The sequence below is a fragment of the Blennius ocellaris genome, assembly GCF_963422515.1.
Source record: "Blennius ocellaris genome assembly, chromosome: 8".
NCBI classification, from domain to species: Eukaryota; Metazoa; Chordata; class Actinopteri; order Blenniiformes; family Blenniidae; genus Blennius; species Blennius ocellaris.
The window spans coordinates 21,748,584-21,775,118 of NC_137657.1; the positions used below are offsets into that span (position 1 = coordinate 21,748,584).

General features: G+C 40.5%; 1 protein-coding gene across 2 annotated transcripts in view; it reads right to left on the reverse strand.

Annotated features, from left to right (window-relative positions):
* Positions 1 to 26,535, reverse strand: part of cdkal1 (CDK5 regulatory subunit associated protein 1-like 1) — a 253,720-nt gene that overhangs the window by 42,015 nt on the left and 185,170 nt on the right. For both annotated transcript variants that reach the window (XM_080501478.1, XM_080501479.1), the window contains exon 12: positions 19,398 to 19,460. In XM_080501478.1, coding sequence (XP_080357604.1) covers positions 19,398 to 19,460 — 63 coding nt within the window. The remainder of the gene's footprint in view (positions 1 to 19,397; positions 19,461 to 26,535) is intronic.

Below are 26,535 nucleotides of genomic sequence, written 5' to 3' on the forward strand. Positions count from 1 at the left end.
CTGATTGGAAAAATTCTACACACTGCACAGTGGAGCAGTACTTAATACATTCACATCAGAGCCAGAAATGACACTTTTTCTTTCAGTGTGTTTGGAGGGCCTTTTTTGTCCGGAGTTTGCATCTTCTTATTCTGCATCCACGAGTTTTGCTCAAATATGGCAGCTCCTTCCCAGAGTCAGAAAGCATATATGAGTTGCTGTGAGTGTGCGTGTGTAAGATTAACCGCCACTCTGGTCATCTGGTGATGGTTTGGTGTCCTGCATGAAACCTGCCTTCAGTCATAGTCAGCTAGGGTGGGCTTCACCCTGCATGTTTGACCCTGAATCAGATCAAGCAGGTGGCGGACGGATGGACAGATGGAAAATATATCTTCAAAGAAAACACATTTTCCATTTCTGAGTGTTAAAATAGGAAAAAAAAAAAAAACAATATTGTGGCAGAATATGGACCTTATTGATGTAGGCTCACTCCTATGTTCAAACTGTATAATAAACTCGAATGCCTTTGTGAAATAGTTGAGCGCTGTACTGAAAGCCATTAAAAAAGTTGAAGACAGATCTGCTCGACAATTTTCCTTCATGCTTGTGTTACTCAAAATTGAATTTACATTTTCGATTTAGCCTTTAAAGCACAGTGAACTTCCATGTTTAACACATTATGACATTAAAACATTTTATACATCGCTTGAAAGGATTTGAAATGAGAGAGTAAGTTCAATAAAGGGAAACACACACACTCATGCACACACAGGCACAGACACATACACACAGGTGGCCATTAAGCATTTGATCTTCCCTGCTTTCTTTGAACAGAAACGTCATGTCATCAAGTTGGCTGACAAGCCCTCAGGGTACTGCTGCTTCCTTTCAAAGCCGGACTTATTTTAACAATGTGACAGAGATACGGTGCATGCGACTCACAGATAGGTGGTAGAGAAAGAGATCAAAACGAGAGTGAGATAAAGCAGCACCGAGAGAAACATAAGTATGGGTCATTTTAATTTAAAATATCTGTGTGGGTCTGCTGTGTTTCTGATAGGGGATCTATGCAAATTGTGAAACTATTAGTTAAATTACTATGCTAATTAGGTAAAGATGGGACCATTCCAAGTGAATTCAGAATATAACTGAAATACAATGATTTATCTTTTGGGGGAAAAACAAACTGGGTTTCAAAAACTGTGGATTCCGTCAGTGTAGCACTCAACTAACAACCGAACAATGGTGACAACCTCTGAATGCAGTATTTCTATAGAGAGTGTTGGCTTAAGGCTGGCACACACTACAGGATAATCGGGCTGATTATAGTCCCGATCTCCCCCTTCGATCATCGGGAGCACGGGCCCGATTGTCGGATGTCTGCAAAAAAAAAACGGGGCTGATTTTCCTGTGGTGTGGGAGTGTGTGGAGAGATAATGAACAGGTTCAATATTTGCGACGAGGAATCCTGTCTGGTAGCGTCACATCTCTGTGGCTGAAAAGTGACAAATTAAGAATTTTTTTTGCCTTCTTAATTTACTTCGAGCGACCCGACCGATGTCTGAAACTCGCAGGTGCATCGCATCACAATGGGACAGGATGCATGCCGCAGTAAATTATTTCAATACAAGAACAATTACATAATTGGTGTGCTCTTATTATAATTGCACTGCTACTGTCGTATGCCCGGGGGATTCGACTGAACAAGTGGGCGTGGCGCAAAACAGATAAATGAGCTTCACCTGTGTCCGTTCACCTTTTTATTTGCTTCTTATGCGAACATGAATAAAAAACAACAAAAGAAAGAAACCACCAGTGAAATCAAAAGAAAGAGAAGATCTCTGATGATTTTTTTTTTTTTTGCTGTTTAAAGGGCTTAAAGTTCACTGCTTTATTGGCAGGACTTCAAACACCTTTACCGTGCTTCAACAAGTCTGGCCTCTCATATATCAACGGAGATGAGTAGAAGGGAGAGAAAAGAGTGAGACAGCACAAAACTGGAAACGATGACAGACAGCAGGACAATTCAATATTTTCTACTTCAGAGATATCACATATTTTCATCCAAACACAAATAGAAAGACTTCAGAGGAAAAGAGAGGAAAGACACGGGACATTTAGATTGATAGGCATGTTCGCTTTACATAACATAACCACTTTGGCTCGTTTCACCACAGCATGTGTCAATAAAACACTTTTCTTTTATCACACATTAAATATTGGCCGACTCTCATGTTGTTTATCACCGTACAAGCATGGATTTCTACAAAGCAAGTATGATGCAGATAAAGCGGAGCAAAACAATATAAAATGACTGACAACCACTGACACGGTTTCAACAAAAGGCAGAGATTGGATTTATATATTTGCATGACACTGTCAGTTTGACTGTGAATTTGTGATGTTAAACCCAAATATGAAATTCTGCTTCAGTTATATATGAAAACATGCATTACATGAACGGAGTTCCGCAGGTTGCCTTCTGAATGCAAGCACATGAGCTAATATTTCAGTTTTAATATATTCATCGCAGTCTGCTTCATTAGAGAGGTCTGAAGTAGAAAGTACAGTAATTCAGTTTAAAACGAAAGCCAATAACGCTCCCTGGAAGATTTACCTTGCCGGGTCTTTAATCGGAACATCCCAGAGGACAAAAGTTCCAGGTGAATGTTGCCATATCGTACTTCATTGTTGTCTTTGCCACAGCTTTACCTCACCCCTGCCTGTTAATTACAGCTATTTATTAGCCTCAAACACCCAATTAACAGACCTTCAGCACAACAAGCAGCCACACTAATCTATAGACAACACATTGAGAAACGACTGCACCAAATATTATGAAGAAAAATGAAAAAGAGGACCACAAATAGAATAGGTGTCAACACTGTTGAAAATGCTCTTTGTGTTCTTTCCTTGTGTTCACTCCCATAAATAATCACTCCATTTTTTTTTCTCCTGAGGTGTTTGTTTTTGTTCTTTTGTCTCTCTTTCTCCACTTCAGCATGTGAAAGCTCTCGCTGTGTTTTCGCTTCTCTATCTTTAAGGGATTCTCCCCTTCAGTGTCCAAAGCTGTCTACGGTGTTTTGAGAGAGCGGTGAGTAACGACGTTGAGTTAACCGTATCACTTTGAGCAGGGATAACAGCGGCCAGACAAAACATCAGGCACCAAAATGGTGAAAACACGCTGTTCTTACGCCACGATTGCAACTAAGCAAAATAATAGGGACAAAAATGGCAAACTGAATGAGTGTGGATCAACAACTATTTTTTGTGGTTTGGCAACAGAAAGTGCCTCAAAATAAAAAAAATCACACAAAGAATTAATCCATCAACTGTTACTTTAATCAATATGTTTGTCCATTCTCAAATGTTTTGGTCAATAATAGAAAAAAATTATTTATTGAATTTGAGGCCAAATTTGTTTTTTTTTATACATCACCCACATCTCAGTGGGATTCAACCCTTAAAGATAAAAATGCAGATTATGACAAAAAAAAAAAGAATCATACCACATTGTGATGCACACATCAAATATGTATAAACTCCAGTTTGATCATGAAATGGTTACAAAGGATGAGTATTTAGCATTGCTTGTTAAACAGATCATTAAAATGCTGCTTGCTTGTCATTTTTACCGACTGAAGTGCTGATAGGTATTGAATCCCACTGCCGACGGGTCACTGCTGTGGTCCTTTGAGCAGGGCTCTTAACCCCTTGACTGCTCAGGTGTCAGGAATCAAACACCATGAAGTGGGGTGATCATGTAACATCAAGGTTTGGAAATTTTGCTCTGATGTAATAATCCTGGTTAAAACGGTTTATTTATGTTAAAAAAGGAAGATATTTTCCCCCCAACCCATTTACGTGTTCCTCGGATACGTTCTCACTCCCGCACGTTCGCATTGCCTGGTAGTAAAACGCAGCATTATGTAATATATAATGGTTATGATACATGTCATCACTCCCTTAAACTTGGCTCACTTTCTCTGTCAATAAACAATAAGTGTCTGATTGATTTCCAACAAAAACGCCATTTCGTTATTTGGAGCCCCACTATAGTTGACTGCCGTTTTATGTGTATGTGTGTGCTTAAATGCTGTGCTATACACATAATGCTGGACTATTGATTATCTGTCTGCAGGTGATTTATAGTTCTGCAGTAGTGTCACGGGTGGCATTTCTCCACTACTGACATTTTCTGGCATTGATGGGTTTCTGTTCTTCATTTCGTTACAAGTGGCTCGCCGTAGTAGTCGAAGTATCATTACAACAAAACACTTTGGGAGTTAAAACTGTTCAAAAAAAACCCAAATGTGTGCACAAACAACTAAAGGAGAAAACACTTAAAAAAAAAAAAAAAAAACCCACACGAAATATTTTGAGATCGTTCCTACTTAAAATGCTACAGACCCAGAGCTCCTGCAGGTTTGTTGTGGAACCACAAATTAGCCTTAAATGAATTATCCCATCAAACATCAAGAAAATCTGAAAAACAACCATTTGTGATGCTTAGGGGGAAAAACTCCTATTCTGGGATAAAAAAAAAAAAAAAAAAAAATAAAAAGCTTGGATTCCTTATGAATTTCACAGACACGTCAGGGTATGACAGCTCGGGACTAATTCTTGTCACAAGAACACAAACAAAGAACATAAGATGAAAAAAAAATAACACACATTTGCTGTCACTATTTTTGACTGCTTTCATTTAAACTTCTTTCTTGCTTGCACACACGCACGCACGCACGCACGCACGCACACACACACACACACACACACACACACACACACACACACACACACACACACACACACACACACACACACACACACACACACACACACACACACACACACACAAAACGCCTACAGTCAGTTAATGTATCACTTATCCCCCCTGCTGTGCCCCAGTTTTGGCAACTCAGTTATGAAAATACGGCCGTTACAGTTGTGATCTCAACACACTACACACACAGCTCATTTGGAGGATGGTGCGAGCTCTGTGTGTGTGTTTGTGTGTGTGTGTGTTTGTCTCTCTATCTTAAAACCTGTTTGTGTGCATGTGTCTGTGCGTGTGTGTATATATATGTCCTGTGGATAAAGTCAGTCTTCTCGAAGCCAGCTTTATTTGCACATAGGTAACAACAATGCCGTTATAAAACCAGGAAAATCATTCAACTTTCAAGTTGCAATGCGAGTTGGGTTTGAGAAAGAGGTTTTATAAAGTAAACAGTAAATGTTACTACATATCACTCATTTAGATCAACAAATTACAAATACAATAGGATATCGACATTTTAAACGAATTGAAATGAATTTTTTTGATTTCATTAAAAATGTTTAATCTTTGCCATTATACCTGCACAAATTCAATGCGTTATGACAGAAAGATTTTTTTTTCATGAAGTCATTTATTGATCTGTTTCTACTAAATAAAAACAAAAATGGAGAACCTTCCATTTGTTTTAAAACAGAAGAAGCAAATATCACATTTATTTATTTGTTGTGATTTGTTGGGTTTCTCTCCATTATATGCACCGAGAAATGACTGTGTTGTATGTGGTGCTATATAAAAAGTTGAATTGAACTGAATTTATTGGCAGGTCCCTTACTATAATACATTTGTTGAAATGTTGATACACAAAGATGTAAACATTTTGCTTTTTGCACTTCGCAATTGGTTCAGCGATTCAAACTATTGAATTCAGGTGTTACAATCACTTCCATGACCACAGGAGTCTAAAATGACCTCACATGTGCAATTCTGGAAGAATGGTTAAAACCTCCAATAAACACACTCTTAACCATATGGAAAGCCTTTCTAGAAGAGTTGAAGCTGTTATATATAGATAAATAACAGGGACATACAATGGCATGGTGTAATTTTGGTCTGAGGTGTTACGTGTGCAACAGCTGCTGTGGTTAGTTAGTTACAGCTAACTAGAGCTGGAGCGAGATGGAGTAAAGCAGATTGATGCCAATAGCCCCTGGAGGTTTCCCACACTGATAAAGAGGTAGATCAGTCTGTCACACCTCTTTATCTCAGGAGGAACAGCAGTGCACCGTTTAACAATACATGCAGAGTCAGCTGCATTGCACCAAGTTTGTTTCTGTGAAAACAAGAAGTCAGGATAAACATGCTCACACTGAGAAACTGGACTGAACATGTGCTGCCTTTATTTACACTACGGTATTTGTCTTTCACAGAAAACTGTTAAGACTTAACAATCAAACTGACGTTTGAATGTGTTTGAAAGTGAAACTTTGAAGGGGGACCAAACAAAAGGCACTTGGAACAGATTGTAAACAGAAATCCAAATTTCTTTAAGAATTCATAGCTTTATAGATCTCTAAATGTGATCAAATTCAAATTTGTGCAAGTATACATAAAAAAAACAATTGAGTAATACCATTTTATTATATGATGTAGGTTACCTTGGGTAATGGATATTTCTCCATTAAGACATTAATGCACATACTGTATGTTCTATCCATACATCCATCTTTTATACCACTTATCCTGTTCGAGGGTTGCAGGGTGCTGAAGCCAATCCCTGCTAAGTACGGCCAAGAGCAGGATTCACCCTGGACAGGTCGCCAGTCCATCACAGGGAAAACAGAGAGACAGACACCCACGCACACATTCACATTCACAGCTAGGGTCACCAATTAACCTCGCATGCATATTTTTAATAACAGAAATGTCATGTGTTGATATAATAATATAAATGTTACAGAGGAAACACCAACTGTATTGTTTAGCAAAACTAATTAACCCATTGTAATCCATTTTCCATTACTACCTTACAAGAAACATGAAGAAATGCAGACGTTACCACACATGGTACCAACTTGCCTGATAAAGAGTTCCACATATACTTACAGGCGAAATACCAGAACGTTCTTTCAAGTTCTGTCGGACAGATAAATTACCTGAAAGACAGTCACTCCCCAAGATACAAGAGCTACGGCTACCAGACAAAATCAATACGCGAATGCAGGATTTTAAATGGTGTTAACATGTGATTTACAACAGCAGATAAACTCCCCACCGTGCAATGAGAAGATAAAGTAGCTCACAAATAAACTTTGTGTTTACTTAATTAAAGGCTTTAATGAGAGACTGGCTGAGTTAGTCCTTAGTTAATCCTCAGTTTAACAAAGTGAGAGAGAAAGAAAGAGAGAAAGAGAGAAAGAGAGAAAGAGAGAAAGAGAGAAAGAGAGAAAGAGAGAAAGAAAGAAAGAAAGAAAGAAAGAAAGAAAGAAAGAAAGAAAGAAAGAAAGAAAGAAAGAAAGAAAGAAAGAAAAGTAAAAGGTCAAGGAGGCACATATTCCTGTTAACCAATAGCCTGGAACCATGCGACTGAATTTCCATATAGATTGTAGAGGGTTTGTTCGAATCAGGCTTCAAATATTCCTAATAACAGGGTATGTTAAGCAATCAAGCACAGACAATACAATTACCCGGGCTGATAAGCCTGCATACATGCATACATAAAAACACATATATTAAAACATCTGTGGGCTCATAACAGCAAAGTTCATAAAAACACAATAAAAACTCTTGAGTGTTCGCGAGCACAAAATGCATACATGCAGAAATGATTCCATTCAGAATGAAAAGTGTATGTAGAGAGAGAGAGAGAGAGAGAACCCACTCTATAGGACCTGCTGATCAGTATAATGGAATAAAACAAAACTTTTAACACTTGAACTTTGCGCAACTGGCTAACAAAAGGGGAAATACTTTCGACTTAACAATTTGCATACATAAGTATTTGAACACCCTGCAATTTTGCAAGTTCTCCCACGTAGAAATTATGGAGGGGTCTGAAATTTACACCATAGGTGCATTTCCACCGTGAGAGACAGGATTTTTTTTTTTTTTGCTACACATAAGTATTTGAACACCTGAGAAAATCAGTATTAGTATTTAGTGCAGAAGCCTTTGTATTCAATTACAGTGGTTAAAGGTTTCCTGTACTTGACCAGGGATGAACACACTGCAACAGAGATTTTGTCTGACTCCTCCACACAGATCTTCTCTCGATCTGTCTGGTTTCACGGCTGTCACTGAGCAACACGGAGTTTCAGCTCCCGCCAAACATTTTCTATTGGATTTAGGTATGGAGACTGGCAAGGCCACTCCAGAACCTTGATATGCTTCTCATGGAGCCACTCCTTGGTTCTCCTGGCCGTGTGCTTCGGGTCACTGTCCTGTTGGAATGACCCATCTTCAATGCTCTGACTTAATGAAGGAGGTTGCTGCTCAAAATCTATACTGTACATCCCCTTAATAGAGTGCAGTCGTCCTGTCCTCTTTGCAGAAAAGCAGCCCCAAAGCATGATGTTTCCACCCCCATGCTTCACAGTAGGGATGGTATTCTGTCTTTTTCCTCCAAACACGGCGAGTGGAGTTTAGACCTAAGAGTTTAACTTTGGTCTCATTTGCCAACGTGACTTTCTTTTATGCCTCTTCTGGATCATCAGGATGGTCATTGGCATATTTCAGACAGGCCTGGGCATGTGCTGACTTGAGCAGGGGAACCTTCCGCCCAATGCCCGATTATAAACCATGTGGGCGTAGTGTTCTACCCGACAGTGACCTTTGAAACGGTGGTCCCAGCTCTCTTCAGGTCATTGACCAGCTCCTCCTGTGTAGTTCTGGGCCGATTCCTCACCTTTCTTAACATCTGTGATACCCCACCAGTTGATCTATTTTCACCAAGCTGTTCGGCAATTGCCCCGTAGCCCTTTCTAGCCTTCTGGAGGTCAACAATTTTGTCTCTGGTGTCTTTTGACAGCTCTTTGGTCTGGCCCATGGTACTAGTTGGAGTCTGACTTTATTACAAAGAACACATTAATTGCATTTTTTTTTTTAAACATAGCTGCTATTCCTAATACATCCACTGGACAGAGGGTCTGCTATAATACTAACATGATAAAGACTACAATAATCCAGCCAATGAAATAACAGGCATTAGAGAGAAAACCGAACGATTAAAACAACAACAGGGTCAGTAAAAAGTGTATATGTGGCTCCTGAACTAATATGAGTTTGTCATCCCTGCACTATAACATACATTAGATTAATGATGGTGTATATTGTAGCAACACTAAACATAGTGTATTTTTATTTTATATTCTATTTTCATATACTAATGAAGCATTTATGTATATTTAAAGCCAAATTAGAGAAATGAAAATGAAAAGAAGAACAGCAGGTGTATATGCTGATAACATACAGTATTCTATATGCTTATTTCAAAGGAGAGAGAATATCCATAATTTTCGGTCAAGCAGCTGCAAAACAGTGCTATAGAGGGAAATACACTCACCAACAATAAAACTCATGTACCATTTCAAATGAGCCTCCCTGAATCGAAGGCCTTATGACTGAAGCAGAGAGCACTCACACTCCTGTCTAAGAAACCATTTAGCAACACAAGGCCTCGTACCCATTTATTTGCACCCCCCCACCACACTTGTACCACCCCTCCATTCATATGTCAGTCACATCGCATGTGCAAGTGGCTGCAACGCAGTGGTTTCCACTGTGGATGTGTGTGTGTGTGTGTGTGTGTGTGTGTGTGTGTGTGTGTGTGTGTGTGTGTGTGTGTGTGTGTGTGTGTGTGTGTGTGTGTGTGTGTGTGTGTGTCTGTGTGTGTGTGTGTAGCATACAGCCTTTGGCCTAACAAATGGAGGCAATCAACAGCACGCACGGTGGCACTCTGTGGAGTGGCTGGTTAGGCGGTCAGAAAACAAAAAAAAAAGAAGATAGAGAGCAAAGGCAGGCTCATCCCATAGTTTCATTTTGATAGTAGAATATACATTGAAATCAGCAACTAAACTTGGAATCTTTTTTTTTTTTTTTTTTTAACCAAGTCAACAACAATCGCTGTTTTCTTCTTTCTCGTGGCAACATGGTGTTGAAAGTGGGGCTGCAGAGAAAATCACCCCAGTTCAGGCTGGGGGTGTTTGGTTTGCATTTTCTCCCTGTGCTTGGGTTTTCTCCAGGTAAACCTCACATTTCCTAGATCTGTCTGTGTTTGTGTGTTTGTGATGATCTCTCTATGTTTCTGATCCACGGCTGTGGATTGGATGAAATCATCCAACTAAGTCCTGTGAGGAACCACACTTCAATCACACTAATCTACCAGAAAACATTCTGCAATACAGTGGCAAATGCAGAGAAGCACACTAATAATTAAACTGAACACATTTATTCTCCGACAAATTGTGTGCAGCATTCAAAATCCTGCTGCTGTTGGAAGTAAAATCATTACAGCATCCATATGATTGCTTTTTTTGCAGAATTACAGGAGACGGTGCCGCTGCCTATAAAAGAATCTGAGGGAAGAAATCAAGTTCAGTTTGTGTGGTGAAGGCATGTTTCCTCTTATGTGATGCCATGCCTGGCAAGAGTTGTACACAGTTTGCTTGCCTGTCTCCACAACAAATACAAAGTCGCTATAAGGTGGTGTGCATAAATTCAAGAAAAAATGAAGAACCTGGGAATATTTCAAAGGCAAACGTCTGTCTGGCTCCTAATGCAGCGTGTAATTACGGAAGTTCACATGTACGCTTGCAGTTTTGTGGGACTATACATCAGTATGGATTGCGCAGGTCCCGGTTATGTAAAACTGACAGATTGAGAGCATGTATATATTGCCATAGTGCTCTGTACTGTAGCAGAAGAAAATCCTGTATTTGGCAAGCTCCATTGCAATGTGGGTGGAATATCAGTGAGTGCGCACACACACACACACACACACACACACACACACACACACACACACACACACACACACACACACACACACACACACACACACACACACACACACACACACACACACACACACACACACACACACACACGCACACACAAGAGTGCACACCCATACACCACAGGTTTTGTTTCATTTCTGCTGCCTTTGATCAAATAGAGGTAGTAATATTATCCTGTAAAGTCAGATAACATACATATCTCAGCCCACCTAAAGCCACAAAAAATTTGTGTCTTTCATTTGTCTTCTCACTTCTCCAAAGACAGGCCTTGTCAATATTCATTGTATAATCACCAGAGTGCAGACCTGCTGTGAACAAAACACCGAAGACACGCAGCAAGAGGTCGGAGAACAAAGTGCACAGTTTGTCTCATTCAGTAAGTGACAGAAAGAATAGTATAAAACCAGTGCGAACATATACTGTGTAACATTATATAACAGCTTATGTTAAACGGAAAAGTGGTAGTTACACCCATGACCCAGCAAGAAATGTGACACCGGTACGTCGGCATCTATTGGTGGCCCCCTTTTTTAAACTAAAGTATATCCACTCTGCAGTTCTTTTTAAAAGCTTATCCAAAAGTGCTTAGGTAGCGTTGAAAAATGGAACCTGCCGGCAGCCTAACACGCATTTATGACCAATCTTGAGCTACAAGCCACCGAAGTGGAGTGTCGCTTAAAAAATTGTATGGTTAAATAGGAATTTAATTTTCAAGGTAAGATTCATTATTTCTCTATTTGAGATTTACTCTGCCAGTGTGTATCCATGTTACTGCAGTGTAAATTAGATATATCGGGATCTGTCTGCACTTTGTTGACCAGTTTAATGACTGATTCATTCAGCAAGGTCAGATGAAGATACATACCTTTGTTGGAGAAAAATTCTTGATAATCTGGATATTTGCGGTTTTTCAATGGAATTGAACTGTCAACAAGCTGACAAGTGTCATGCTAATGCATGCAGGTGCTGCTCCTCCGGTAAACACAAACTTAGTGAAATAATAACATCACTGAACACTGGATGCTAAAGATAGCACAGAGCCTGTTGCAGCTTTAATAGTGATTATTTGCCATTTCATTAGTACAGCAATGTTACCCCAGTTACATGCACGTCATAATGTGCTATTTACAAGACTTCTGACACACGGGTGAGATTTAAGTGTAAACGGTTATTTTTACAGATGGAGTACAAAACTAACTTGTATAATATTTAATGCAGTCTTGCACACAAGGATTTCAACATAATAAAATCCAGACTCGATAACTACAAAGACAGTGGTATGATGTTACCTTTGCAGTCAACACATATGTTTAGAAGCTCAGGATCTATATGCAGAATGACAGTCATACTGGCCTGTATATCAGATCACAGTCCACATAAGATCCTCAAAACAAATGAGAAATGCCGTTTAAAAAGACACGCATAACATGATCAACATCCCCAAAGGACAACATAAATAGCACTTCTCTGCTTGTGCAAACTATATTAATTGGATACACTTGTACAAGATTGTCAAACATCAGCAAACAACAACAACAACAAAAAAACCCCCAAAACAAATCAACTGTCTTTAGCATTAAAGTAGTGGAATGTTTACATTGCTTGATTTTTAAAGAGTGACACACAACCAGAAGACACACAGAGGAATAACAATAAGAAAAAAGCTCTTAAAGTATGGTTGGAGGGACAAGCTAAAGAGCGTGGCGAGATAATAAATCACCATAACCAATATTTTTGTCTTTTTCCACCTCCCTCCATCTCTCCCTCATGCCCTGAATAGTCCCTTAATTAACAGGGAAAGAGGGGGAAAAGTATGGCAAGCAAATGTCAAGTTCGACAGAGATGGAGGCTAGCTTCTGACAATAATGCTAAACAACAGCAGCATAAGAGCTCATTTTAAAACAAAATAAAGTAATTAAAAATGCCAAAAGGGGAAAAAAAAGATGATGATTATTTGTTCAGTTGAGCAACATGATGGGGAAAAAATAGAAGGATCTGTTGAGTTGGAAGGCAATTGTTAGACTAATTAGCATTTTTCCCTTTCTCTTCAAATGATAGATAATTATGTCAACTTCTATGAGGCAAACTGGGTGTTCAGAATAACTGACCGGGGACGTTTACTGAGTGTAATTAAGTGCTATATCTCTTATACATGCTTTCCTTGTTAGTCCTTTATTATCAGCTTTTCACTGAGCCACCTCAACTTCTCTTTCTATTCTCATCTTCCTTTTTGTTTCCCCCAACCTCTCTACCTTGTTCAGTCTGTGCCGGTCTTGTGTGGCCGGGCAGGTGCAGCGGGCCATGTTGACAGCTTGTCCCTCCTCTCTTGCCACAGGGAAAACTGTCACCCCTGTCATTCAGGCCTATGAACACACCATGGAGACCGTGTGTGTGTGTGTGCACGCTCTCTCAGGAGACAGTGACAGTGTGTGCGGAGGAAAAGGTAGAGGTACTCTGGTAACTGCCAGAAACAGCTGAATGCGTGGACACTCTCACACACACACAATGCTGACAATGACTTAAACATGATGGGAGCTTCACAACCTCAACCTGGAAGGACAAAGCCTTCGGGGAGGAAAACTTTACACCGGATGACACAGTGATGCAGCAAAGGGAGAGAAGTCTGTGAGGGAGGGGGTTGTGCATTCACTTTGTGCACCTAGCCATGCATAGGAAGACACGAGGGTAAGAAAATGTGGCTGTTTCAAACAAAGGCAAGACTTTGACCTACCTCTGATTACGCCACATGCCTTAATGAATTAAAAGAGAGATAATGAATGTGAGCACAAAAAAAAAAAAGTAATGACCTACAGGTGAGAAAAACAGGCTTTGGACTGTGACAAAAATCCCCAATTAAACGGAAAAGAGCTGTCCAGCAACAAGTTAAAATGTAGCTGTGACCAAAGGTTGACAACACAGGCTGGAGTGGATGAGTCCACATCACAATGTGTCTAAGTCCAAGTGGGGATAAGAATGTCTGGGGTGTGCTAAAATGTTCACCTTTTTGGGGGCTTTTTTGAGTTTGCATGTTTTTTTCCTGTGCGTATAGGTTTGCTTCAGGTCTCCTGGGCCAAAACCTGCCCACAAGAAGCTCTGGTCTGACACTTTAAATCAACAAGCAAATTGTACAAATCTCAAAGAAAATCTATATTTTTTAGAGCACATTTCTTAAGAGTAGCAGACACAACACAACTCTGAGACCCGAGTTGTGCTATCGGTGATGTTGCCATGGAAGATTGCTACGTTGTTGCTCAAAGCCATACTCTCAGTGTGAGTTTGTAAAAACATGCATAATGCAACAGCTATAGGAGAAGCTTTATGGACATTTCACTGTATTTTGCACCTGAAGGTATCATTAAAATTGACTATGTTAATATTGTAGTCATTTTCAGGATTAATTGTTTGGTTTTGGGAAAATATAGTCATTTTCATCACGTATTCTCTGCACCACAACAAAGACAAACTTTAAAGCTTAAATTTAAAGGTTATTATTGTACTTTTACTCAAGATTAACGTAAGCTCCTGAACTAAAATGTGACATAGAAGTATAAGGGATGATAGACAAGGGATGGAATAGCAGAAAAGCACATTCGAGATGTGAACACAGCCTTACTGGCTTTTTAAAATGAAAGATGGTCTGTTAATTTGAATCAGTTGTGAGAAGTCAAGGCCTTCATCTTACCAATGGCAGAAAACTGCTGTTACTTTAGCTCTGCAGCCTTGGTTTGTTGTGTTATTGACATTTTCAGTTGTGTATTTAGCCACACAAATGCTGACATATTTTACACAATAGACTAAGTGTCAGTGCAGCAATAGTTTAATCAATTAAATGTAGAGTACTTGTGAGCAATATTACAAAAGGTGTTGATGTGCAATAACAAATCAGGCCCTGAAATTGGAAAGATTTCACCCTTAAACTGTGTCTTGGGAGTATAATAGGTTGAACTTGCACATGTCAAGGCCATCGCGGACTCGCCTTCATGGGTGAGGCAGCACAACTCATGTGGGACAGAAGAGGCCAAAAAAAGAGGGGGGGGTGGAAACTAAACAAAGGAGAACCTGTATTCCAAAACAAAACACAAGGCTCCAACATGGCTCAGTGACTTACACAGTCAAAGCCTCAGAGCATCTGTGAGTGTGTGTGAGTGTGTGTGTGTGTGTGTGTGTGTGTGTGTGTGTGTGTGTGTGTGTGTGTGTGTGTGTGTGTGTGTGTGTGTGTGTGTGTGTGTGTGTGTGTGTGTGTGTGTGTGTGTGTGTGTGTGTGTGTGTGTGTGTCCAGTGGGGGCACTGGCCCCAGACAAAGTGCTCTGCCAGCTTTCTGCCCACTGGTCTTTTCATTGCTGATGGATGGGCCTTGTTCAGCACCATCTGGCTAAGGGATACCTCGCATTAATCATCACAAACACACACACACTTCTGTCCCTTAAACATACATATACCAGATGAGTGCAATTGTCTACATGTAATGTATATCAACACGCAGGAATAGATTTAACACAAACACTGTGGCACCGTTAAACAAGAGAATGTAAATGGTGGGAAGTCTGTGAAAGAAGAAACGACAATAAGAAGAAACAATGAGAGAAAATGTGTAGATTCTTTGACATCCATTTCCCTCCCCCCATTTTCTTTTACCTAGCCATTCTCTCAATTTGTAATTCAGAGTTAGTCATGGGAGATTAAGAAACAAGCTCGGTACAGAAATAACAATTAGTTCATTTAAAAACATTGTTTCATTTGGTAGGTAGCCTAGAGCCACAATAAAGCCTCACTAACTCACCCTTCCCCAACTCACTCTTTATTAATGACCCTTTTATACGTATAGGAGGATGCAGAAGAACAATAATGGCTGTAAAAACACCAATATACTCTAATGTTGATCCTTTCACTCTTTCTCTTATCTCACTCTCACACACACACGCAGACACACGGATGTGTTAGTAAATACATAATATCCTTACATAAACTATAAGCTGAAAGGTCAGACACCCAAGGGAATTTAGTGTAAAATGAGGGACATTATCAGACTTCGTTTATTTCTATCTAACGGCTATATGGGCTTAATACAAACTGATTTGCTTTTGCATTTCCACGGTGTTACGGACATGGGCAAGGACAGGCAGAACAGTGGTTGATCTGCGAGGAAGCATGCTTGACATTAGATTTGTTATCATTAAATCATATCTCACGGGTATCTGGGTTTGTAATGCAAGGGGATTTATTTGCACATCTACACAATCTATGGAAAAAGGAATAAGACCTACGGTAATGTGGCTGCAAGTTGAGCTGCTTATGAGGGAGATTTACAAGAAACTCGACATGCCGAACACGTTTACGAATGAGGGGCGTATGATAACATGTAATAGAAGTACATTACTTTTGACACATTTTTTATCTCCAAACATAGTTAGACTGGCAAGTTTATCTGTGAATTTGATGGCATTTTCTCATGAAAAACCTCATGCTATGTCGTGATACCGACTGACATTAAAATTGTTGTTTTTTGATTTAAAAGTGATTAAAGTGACTAATTTAATGTGTATGAATTGTACTGGTCAGAACAATTCATACACCTGCTCAGTGCTCAGTCTATTCAGACCCGTTGACATGATCACAAGACCTGCATGACTTCAAAATGAACAGTAGAATCAGGGGGGGGGGAGGTTGAATTGATATTCTACATGGCATGGTTCTATAATCCACATGAAATCTGTGCTTACTGAACCTTGTATGAGTGAAGACAAGGTTGTAATTCCTTGGCCAACCAGAGGGTGAGAACACATTATGGTCGAGGTGAGCACTTCCTCTCGGTCTCTTCTAATTTCCAGGTTGCTTAAACGCCACGTCGAGCGCTATGAGCCACATCTGTCTTGTGAATTTCTCGTTTTGAAGCTTTTTCTGTCCACCATGGATTTGTATGGAGAGAATTGAATCTGGGCTTTGGGTAGTGTCGAGACAACCGGTGAGACGACACGGTGTGGCTCATAGGTACATTTTATTTTCTGTTTGAGGAATTTCACATGATTGTTGCCGAGGCTCTCTCCTCTTGAGTCCTGAAGTAAATCGAAGGTCACCATTAATGAGTCTAGGTCGAATGTTAGTGCCATTTAACTGTTATTATTGAGTTATATGGCTCTGGCACTACAGTTTTGTCGATCGATAAAAATAAACTATGTATCCTGTGTGCTACGGTTCTCTGTGTGATAATGTTTTATGAATGCAAAGGTCAGAGGAGATGGATCAGTTTGGTTAGAGATGACAGAAAAGCAAAACCAATTCAAATACCCTCTGGTTACAATAAATATATCGAGAAGATAGTCTGAAGAACCTTGAGGCAGATGGGCTACAGGAGCAGAGGACCACACTGGATGCTGCTATTGTCCGTTTAAAAGAGGTCACATAGGTTGTTCTTCACATGGGCTCACCGTGGTTGAACAATAAAGAGCTGGAAAAATGTTGATACTGCAACATGTTAAATGCCGGGTCAGAAATTAGCATAAACGTCATGCCTTGTATCGACATTTTAGGCTGCAGCTTGTAGTTCACCTTTATATTAAATCATTTAATTGGACATGTGGCATCTGAACATTGCTGCTGATGGCGTATATCCTTAAACACACGTTAGCTTTCCTCAGATGATATCTTAGGGCGGGATGACGGTTGTTGTCAGGTACTTTGTGACGAATCATCTCGAAGTGGTAACATGAACATGATGAAGCAGAAGATAAATGATGATGGATGTGTTGTGGATAAATCCGTAGCAACACGGCGATGCAATCATATCAATATGAATGAGTATTATTGACATTTCAAGCAGTTTTGAATCCATACAATAAACAAAGGCACGTCTGAAGTCATAAAATGATCATACTGTAACTATAAGAGCATATAATAGCCACCAACTGGGGTGTGAAATACAGCAGAAAAAAATGGACACAAAAATTAGACAATTTTTTTTTCCCTCTAAAAGAGATCATTGCAGAGAAAATACAGACATATTTAATGTGACACTTTACATGCAAAATCAAAGTCTTCTCCCATAAGCTGTTTAAAAAAGGGGGGTGAAAAATAAACATACAGCTCATATATAAAATAAACATACACAAAGATATCTTATAACGAAGCGAGTTTAAACAGCAGAAGTTCAAAAAGCTCAAAATCTGTGTTTATCATGACAACTTGTTATGAATTTCAGGTTTTGGGTTCCTTTCTGCAAGTTTCTTTCAACACTTTATTCAGAAAAATACTTTTTTTTTTTATATATATATATTGAACTGGACATGAGGGCAGAATAATGTAATTTCTCCAAGAATCTAAATCTCCATGAATCAGCAAGTTCAAAAGAAATCACATTATAAAAGAACAAAGAGCTCGGTGATATTTGTGTGCTGGATCACTTCGAAATTCTGTCACATAGTCCTCAATCCCCGTGAGGATGGTAGTTAAGGATAGAGCATGTTCGCGAATACCAATGGTCTCATTTAGGTATAAACGCACTAATGTATTACGAACATATTCCCCGCTAACTTTGTTCAATCCACATTCTGTTTGTGCTCGCCACAAACTCCTGCACTGATTTATGCGAGTGTGTGTTCTGTGTATACTATTACTATTATTAGTGTCTCTATGTGCGCCACTGTGTTTTTCTGCGTGTGGGAGGAAAAGATGCACGTCTGCCGCAATGAAAACGTGATCTTTCCCATATCCTTTTAATTAGTGTGTAACATATAATGTGCACTACAGGCTGAGTACGACGTGTGTTTAAAGAAAAATGAAATAAAATAGTGGCTGAGCTGATCTGAAGGCAATAACGCACCTGAAAGGCAGTTTTCAATCTCTGGCACGTCGACAACATTCACTCTGCAGTTGCAGGATGCCAAACTATGTATTGGTGATAAGTAGTGCTTACAGCACAACTCAAACCCCGGACAAAAGTTATGGGGGGGGGGGGGGGGGGGGGGGTAATGGTAGCAGTTGTCGCCGTCAGAAGAATAACTTTACATGCAGCAGCTCACAAATGCTCTCACGCCATCATTTTAAGTGTTTGCGAAGTGTGGCAGGATCAGTCTGCTGTCAGATGTTAACCTGATAATGTATGAACCCATGAATGGTATACACACCAACACAGCTGATTAGATTTATATCATACTGATCTCCCTCACACACACACACACACACACACACACACACACACACACACACACACACACACACACACACACACACACACACACACACACACACACACACACACACACACACACACACACACACACACACACACACACACACACACACACACACACACACACACCGTAATCAGGAGCAAACACTCGAGCAGTGCTCGACCACAAGATTACTGACGAGAGGTGTCCATCCTGAAGAGACAATAAACTCACAGCTGCCATAAATACAACGTGGTGATGGCGACCTTTGATGTCAAGTGAGAGCTTCTGGTCTAGAGGTGAATGATGCTGGACACTCAGGGCTCATTAAGAAACACATAGCGAGCAGGCAGAAAAAGAAAAAAAAGAAGAAGAAAGAAGCCACTGTACTTCCAGTGCCGCACCGAAAGGACGCATTAAGATATAAAGCTTGGAAAGCACAAAGGAATAGACTAAAGGTCTTACCTTGTGGTCGTAAGGGGTGTAAGACTGGAAGAGTTGTGAGAGCTCCTTAGTCCTTTGCTTCTTCTATAGCATGTAAAATAAAAAAAAAGACAAAAAAAAGACAAGAGGTTATGGTATAGAATACAACACTATGAATATAAAAACTGGAAATAGAAATTAAGAAACAGGTGGGTTGAATATAAAAATGTACTATTTATTTATGTCTTACATTTGAAAAGAAATGGGGAACTTATCTATAAATGTCATCTTATTACATGAATGTTGTCAGATTGTTTTCAAATATATATATATATATATACATTTTTTTATTTTTTGACATTTGCCCATCACTTTCTGGTAATCTCACGAAGAGAGTGAAAATAACATCTGGAGCAAGTAGGAACATAAAGTATAGTTCCCCTTATTTTAACTTATTAGATCACTGTAACACAAGGAAAAACAAATTAGCATGGTTGACAACTACGCCCACGGTAATTCATTAAGTCCATGCGATAAACAGAGGGAGCACATTTATTTTTTTTCACCAGCTGTGGCAGAAAATATTCCTCATTTTATTTCCAGCCTAAGTCTGGCCTTAACCTTGCATGTCCTCAATCCGTAATGAGATGCACGAGCGTGAGACATGACTGTTTGATGTGTGGCAGTTGTTAATGCAATCAGTTACATGAGGCTGATGCAGTTACAGAGAGAGCTAATTAGTGCGCTGATTAGGCCACGTCTGGCTAAAGGGGAAGGGATATATGTATACGCTGCTGTAGCTGAAGGGAGCATTGCATTCATTGTTATTCTCCCTCCTCTTCCTTCCCTCCGTCTTTTTCAGTGTCAGGATGTACAGAGATGTGTTTAGTGTCCTTAGGCCAGATCTGTACATACTGAACAGAGCACCCAAGTCATTCGGTTATCGTACAGGGGCATCATTAAAGCTTGATAGACGTGCAGCAGCAGGATAGCAGAGATTGGGGGGGGGGGGGTGAATGTATTGTTGCGTGGACAGACATAAACTACATTTTAAAAGTTTGCAACACATGGCGGTTTGTCCAAATGTCCTCAGGTGAGGAATAAAATGTACAAAAAGAAACAAGAGGATGAAGTTTGTTCTTTCACACATTTGACTTCATTCCTGGCTTTCTGTCTCCACTAAGGCATATCCCCCATCGCTCACCTCTCAAAGTCGGCTGCCCTAATCTCTATTCATATCCATCTAGGCATCCTATCATGTCTTTCTCTTCCATATAGTACAGCTCAGCCCATCTCCTACTCATCCTCTCTTCACTCAAGGCTCATCTGATCTATACACTCCTGTAATCACTGGCCCTGTCCCTCCATCCATCCGCTCATTCTTGTTTTCACCTGCTTCCCACTCACGTCCTCTGCCAAAGGGCTCTCCGGAATCTCCAAATCCTCTTTTCACTCACATTTTCTTTGGCTTTCCACAAGCCCACCGTCTCTCCACTTCCCCCACTTTCTCCCTCGCTCCCCGTGTTTTCTCCAGTGGGAGAAAATTCATACTAATCAGACCATCTCCACTCTCACCCGTTCCACCAACCCCTCTCCCTCCCCACCCCCTTTAAGTCTGTCCCACCACAATTTCTCTCACTCACTCTCTCTTTGCCTCGAGCACCTTGGGTGAGAGTGATGCTCTCATCAGTGCTCCTCAACACCATTCTCTCTCTCTCCTCCTGCCATCCCTTTATCACTTTCAACATCACTCTCTATTCAGAAACTCAACTCTGTGTGTGTGTGTGTGTGTGTGTGTGTGTGTGTGTGTGTGTGTGTGTGTGTGTGTGTGTGTGTGTGTGTGTGTGTGTGTGTGTGTGTGTGTGTGTGTACCAGCGAGCAACTGTAAGACAGATGTAACTGCAGGTAAGAATTTCACAATCCCCAGTAGACATAATTCAGGTTCAGCTCAATAGCAAGCAAGCAAGCAAGCAAACACACACACCCACACCCACACCCACACACACACACACACACACACACACACAGTACTCTCAAAATGAAGAGGCACGTTGAAGAGCCATTTGAAAAGAAATGAAAAGTTGCTCACTGTAAGATATGTCAGATGAAAGAGGTTTTTTTTTTTTTCAATTTCAAAATAGGGAGATATACTTTAAAACTCTCTCCACACAATAAAAAACATTAGAGGGGGATTTGCACCTGTTGTGGTTCATTGTTGTCCAGTTTCAGATGCATCGAAGAAGGGAGCGTTCAAAAACCGGCAGAACTGTGGCCCAGCGGGATCAACACTTTGTAATTCCCTGTGTAATACGATAACTTCCCATCAGAACCAGCACTGAATTTGGCAGACGTTTGAGTTACAGAAGCTCTTCTGTTGGCTCGGACCCCATGGATCAGCCTTCACCTCATTTCCTTTCCATGATCTTGTCACCAATTCAGTGTTTTTCCTCCCTCTGACCACTTTTAATAGATCCTGACCCCTATAGAATGGAAACACACCACAAGAGCTGCAGATTTGGAAATGCCAGACATCTAAAATTCAAATTGAGCCCTAATCAAACTCTAGTCCTGCTTCTGATACATCAACCATTGATTGCAAAATATTTCAATCACCACAGGTGCAATGGTAAATGAATACGTAACTGTAATTTAAAATGTGAAAAAAGATCTTCACGCCATGAAATTAGTCCCACAATTTCAAAACAGAGAGCAAGTGGGTGACTGAACATTGTTTCACATGTATACACTTACACAAAGACTGTAGACCAATGCTCATTCAACAGTACAGTTAGATTTATAATAGAGTTTACCTCAACCAAGCATGGACTAATGGCAACTTGTAGGTTACATACTGCCCCCATCTGTCTACTTTGGAGCCCGTGAGAACTAAAAATGGTGATGCAATTAACCCCATTTGAACCCAATACCAAATGCAATTCTCCCTAAATACTGTAAAACTTAGAGCATTTTAAAGTGGTCATTATGAAATGCATGCATTTTAATTCAGTAGGTTCAACATATAGCCATTCACTTGGCTCTTTACTTTAAAATACTAGCATTAATGCTCATACAATATTCAATAATCCAGCATAATTTGGTCCTCTGGTAGAGAGGATTATATTCTCGTGAGTCTGACTGATGAAAGTTGCCCCCGGCCCAGAGGTTGCTGCAAGACCTTTAGGCGTGACAGATCAGGATGGACCTAGAGCTGGGAGACGCAGTATGTCGATAAATGTCCTCACAAAGATGGCTTTACAAATTCGTGTAACTCTGTGCAAGGAGAAGTTAATCTTGCATGTCGTCGAGGTTGAGCTGGTGACAACCCAGCAATGCAGTGCAAAGCTACTGTGCGTGTGTGTGTGTGTGTGTGTGTGTGTGTGTGTGTGTGTGTGTGTGTGTGTGTGTGTGTGTGTGTGTGTGTGTGTGTGTGTGTGTAGACCTGTCACCGTGGTGATGATGAACAATGGTTGTTATCATGACGTCCATCTGTTGTTGTCGCCAGAGACGGATGCTGCATGTAACGTGAAGTGACATTACATGGATGTAGACACTTGTACTCATACCCACATTCTGGTGCAGGACTGCTGCAGATGGAGGCCGCGTGTGTGGAGTGCTCATACAGTCTGCTGTGAGATTGTATGAATATCTGCATAATGCTGAAAAGCAGTTGCTCTGACAGGGCTATGATTTAGTGGTGATTAATGATGCTAGCTAAAAAAGACTCACTCCGCGGACAAAAAAGTATTTGTCTTTGGATATAGGAAGGCTAATGCGACTGAAGGCCAGATGCTAAAAATGTAGAGTAGCATATATACTCATCATATCGTAAAAAATCACACCTCTTCAAGTGTTATGGCTGTATCAGTATTTTGCATCTTCAAATGCTCTCAATTTCAAAAATGAAGGCAGTAGGGATGCGTGTGCGCCTGTGTAGCATGTGTGCATTCACAAAGTGCATGTATCTCAATATACCCGGGCACGAGTACGTTGTGGGGCAAGGTAACAGTGATCTTGCCTGTAGTGTGCGTGCCTCCGGCTCATCAGTAGGTGCCCGTTTGTCTTTCCCCTAATGACAGACAGATGTTGCTGCTATAGAGCCCGAGTGTCACATTACTCCTGCAGTACGAGAACCTTGGGCGTCATCTGTGTGTGTTTGTGCCTGTGAAGGATTAACACCTCCTAAAGCATCGCAAGCACAGTGGTCACATTGGTGTGGGCTTATGTGTATGTGTGTGTGAGTGACCTTTTTCCCTCCATAGAGGTCATGTAACATAACATTTTTGTCCTATTTTGACTTGTTGTCAGATAGCCTCCATGCCAATTCAGCCAATGTGGGAAGAGGACATCCTATTTCAGCACCATGATATCAGCATACAAAAAGACAAAGGATTGAGCTGTAAGAGTATCGAAACTCCATTTATTTTCCGTTTACTTCTTTTTTTATTAAAGTTGCTAATTATCCCGCAGGCTATATTCACCGCTATCACCATTTTTCAGCATCAACTAAATTTCCCCTCAGGGATATGCATTGACCAAACGGAGATCTTTATTTTTCACACCCTGTTGCCCTTGATTCCCCCAGCTAGTTAAAACTCTTGTATTAACAGCGATATGAAGGAACTAAACGGGTTAAAATATAATTATTTGAATGCAGCAAAAAAAAAAAAATAGCGATCATTAAAATGCAATGTGTTATCTCATCCATTATTGGTGGATACGGTGCTCATTAATCAAGTGCAGGTCTACCTGGCCCCAGACAGCAACTTAACCATTAACTCAACCTTAATACCTGTTAGACTGCCTTTAAGCAAGTGTTATTATCTCCCTTGATATGTGTGTGCGGAAGTTTTGTCTCAGATGAGGGAAAGCGTGTGTGCGTGTGTCCACCCCTGCGTTGCGTGTGTGTGTCCAGGCGTAGATAAATGATAGTGAAGCGAGAAGATGGAGCTACTAGTGGCTGGCCAGCTGTTTCACTTTGACAGCTGCAGCACTGGTGCCTCGTGGGTAATGGAGTTCTTAACCAATTACAACCTGGGGAAATTAAAAACACTGTCCCACAAGAACAGCTAATCTCCTTCTCGATCACTTTCTCTCCTGCAGCTGCTCATTCTCAACTCGTCCTCACCAACAGACATGCACACACTCACTTATACACACCTTCCACTCAGCAAGTCCATTTATCAAGGCTAAGTTCTAGTCACCTGAGGATGATTATGGAGATCCAAGCTAATAACATTCACATTCCTTTATTCTCAACATGTTCCCTCCTATGCCTCTATCCCTCCATCCCTGTGGTCTTCTATTCTTCCCATCTGCCTCTTTCCTACCTGCATCCAGCATTCTCTCATATATCATTTATTATACAAGGTAATAAGACCTACAGATACCACAAAACACCTGGACCTCATTGCAGGTGGACACCCTCCAGCTTGCTGTGATTTCTCCAGTTCACACACGGTCTTGTTCGCTGTGTGTTTTCCTAATCAAATATGTGCTCTTTTTTTTTTCTTTCTTTCTTTCTTTCTTTATATGACTGGAAACAAAATGGCCATAGCAACATCACAACACTGAAAAATTACATTACAATTACTGTCTTCACAAAAAGGTGGTAATATTAAAATCAAATGGGCTGACACCAGGTGACACCGTGCTGCACAGTGTAGAAAATTCTTTGTTTTACAAAACAACATTGAGAAAAAAATTCCGTTTTTTGTCAGCCCTTGGGTTTTTATTTAATGCAGTCAAATAGGTTTTGTCAATGCACTATTTAAATGATCCTCGAGAAGACACTTGGCTCACATGATGATACTTTAAAAAGACCCAGCGTGACTGAAATGTAATTTGTTTGATACTTCTTTCTCCTGTGAGAGGCAAGGTTTTTGTAAATATGTGAGAAAATGTCAGTCATTTTGCTTTTTTCTAAAAAAAAACGCATATTAGTTCTGCAACCAAGTAGACAATAAATAACTTTTATCTTAACACTGTGAATTGTGTTGTCTGGGTCCCAAATGCAACTGTCTGCCCAATGAATCCATCATAGCCAAAACAGCCGATGCTATAACCTGCGAAATGCTACATTTAGGAGATTGTGAGGCGCTCCAACATGCCCCATGGTGGAAAAACCCCAATATGTGTTTGTATCTGCCTTTCATTATTGCCCTCCCAGCTCCCTCCATCTCTGGCCCCTCTTCCCTTCCTCCTCCATCTACCTATCCATCCGGCCCTCCTGTGGCTATTCAACACAGTTGTGCTCCAGACAAACCATCTGGTGCACTTTATTAATGACTGACCCTACATGGCTTAGAGACGTCGCCTTGCTGCCACCGCTCGCTGTGTGTGTGTGCATGTGTGTGTAGAAACAGGTGCGCGCTGACTGATGAAGCGATGTCGTGTGCAGCTTTAACCACTGAAGCAGGTGTACTGGTTACAGGGACCCCAACATATCTTTCTGACACCCCCACTCTCACCTTTCACTATTCTCTGTCAAGTACAAATACACCCAATATTAAGTCATCTTCTAACACCATGGAGGGAAAAGAAGAAAAAAAAATGGTGTGAGAAACCTGGGCATGGGCAATGATCAAGTAGGAGTCAATTGTAAGCAATTAAGGAATACAAACAATCGCTCATGTGGAGTTAACCAATCCTTTGCTGTCTGTGCATGTGAGATATTTACAATGGACTTCTCCATGTACAGTGATTTAGTACAAATCCATCCATTAACCCATCCATACACACTTTATCCAGGCTGGATCCATGTGGTGGAGGATGGAGTTTACCCCACTATGCCAAAGGTAGAATACTAACCGAGCTCATCACAAACAAACATCCGTGCACTCAGACTTGAAAGTCACAAATCAAACCCAAGCAGATGCAGGGAGAGCAGGGCTCATCAGGCATCATGTTCAACCCATGAACTGTCTTGATATGAAGCAAAAAGTGCTACTGACTCACGAACCTCAATTCCAGTGTTAAATAAATCAAGCCGTCAAAATAACATCACATGTCAAAAAAAAAAAAAAAAAAAAAATGCTTATATGGGAATTAAAAGTCTCCGTGTAAAATAGTAAGATGACAGTCTGACACTAAAAAGAGCTTCCAATGGAGGGAAATCTTGGGTTGATTTGTGCCAACACCCCAATGCTGACTTAAAAAGTCGTGTGGGACCGACGGAGGAGAA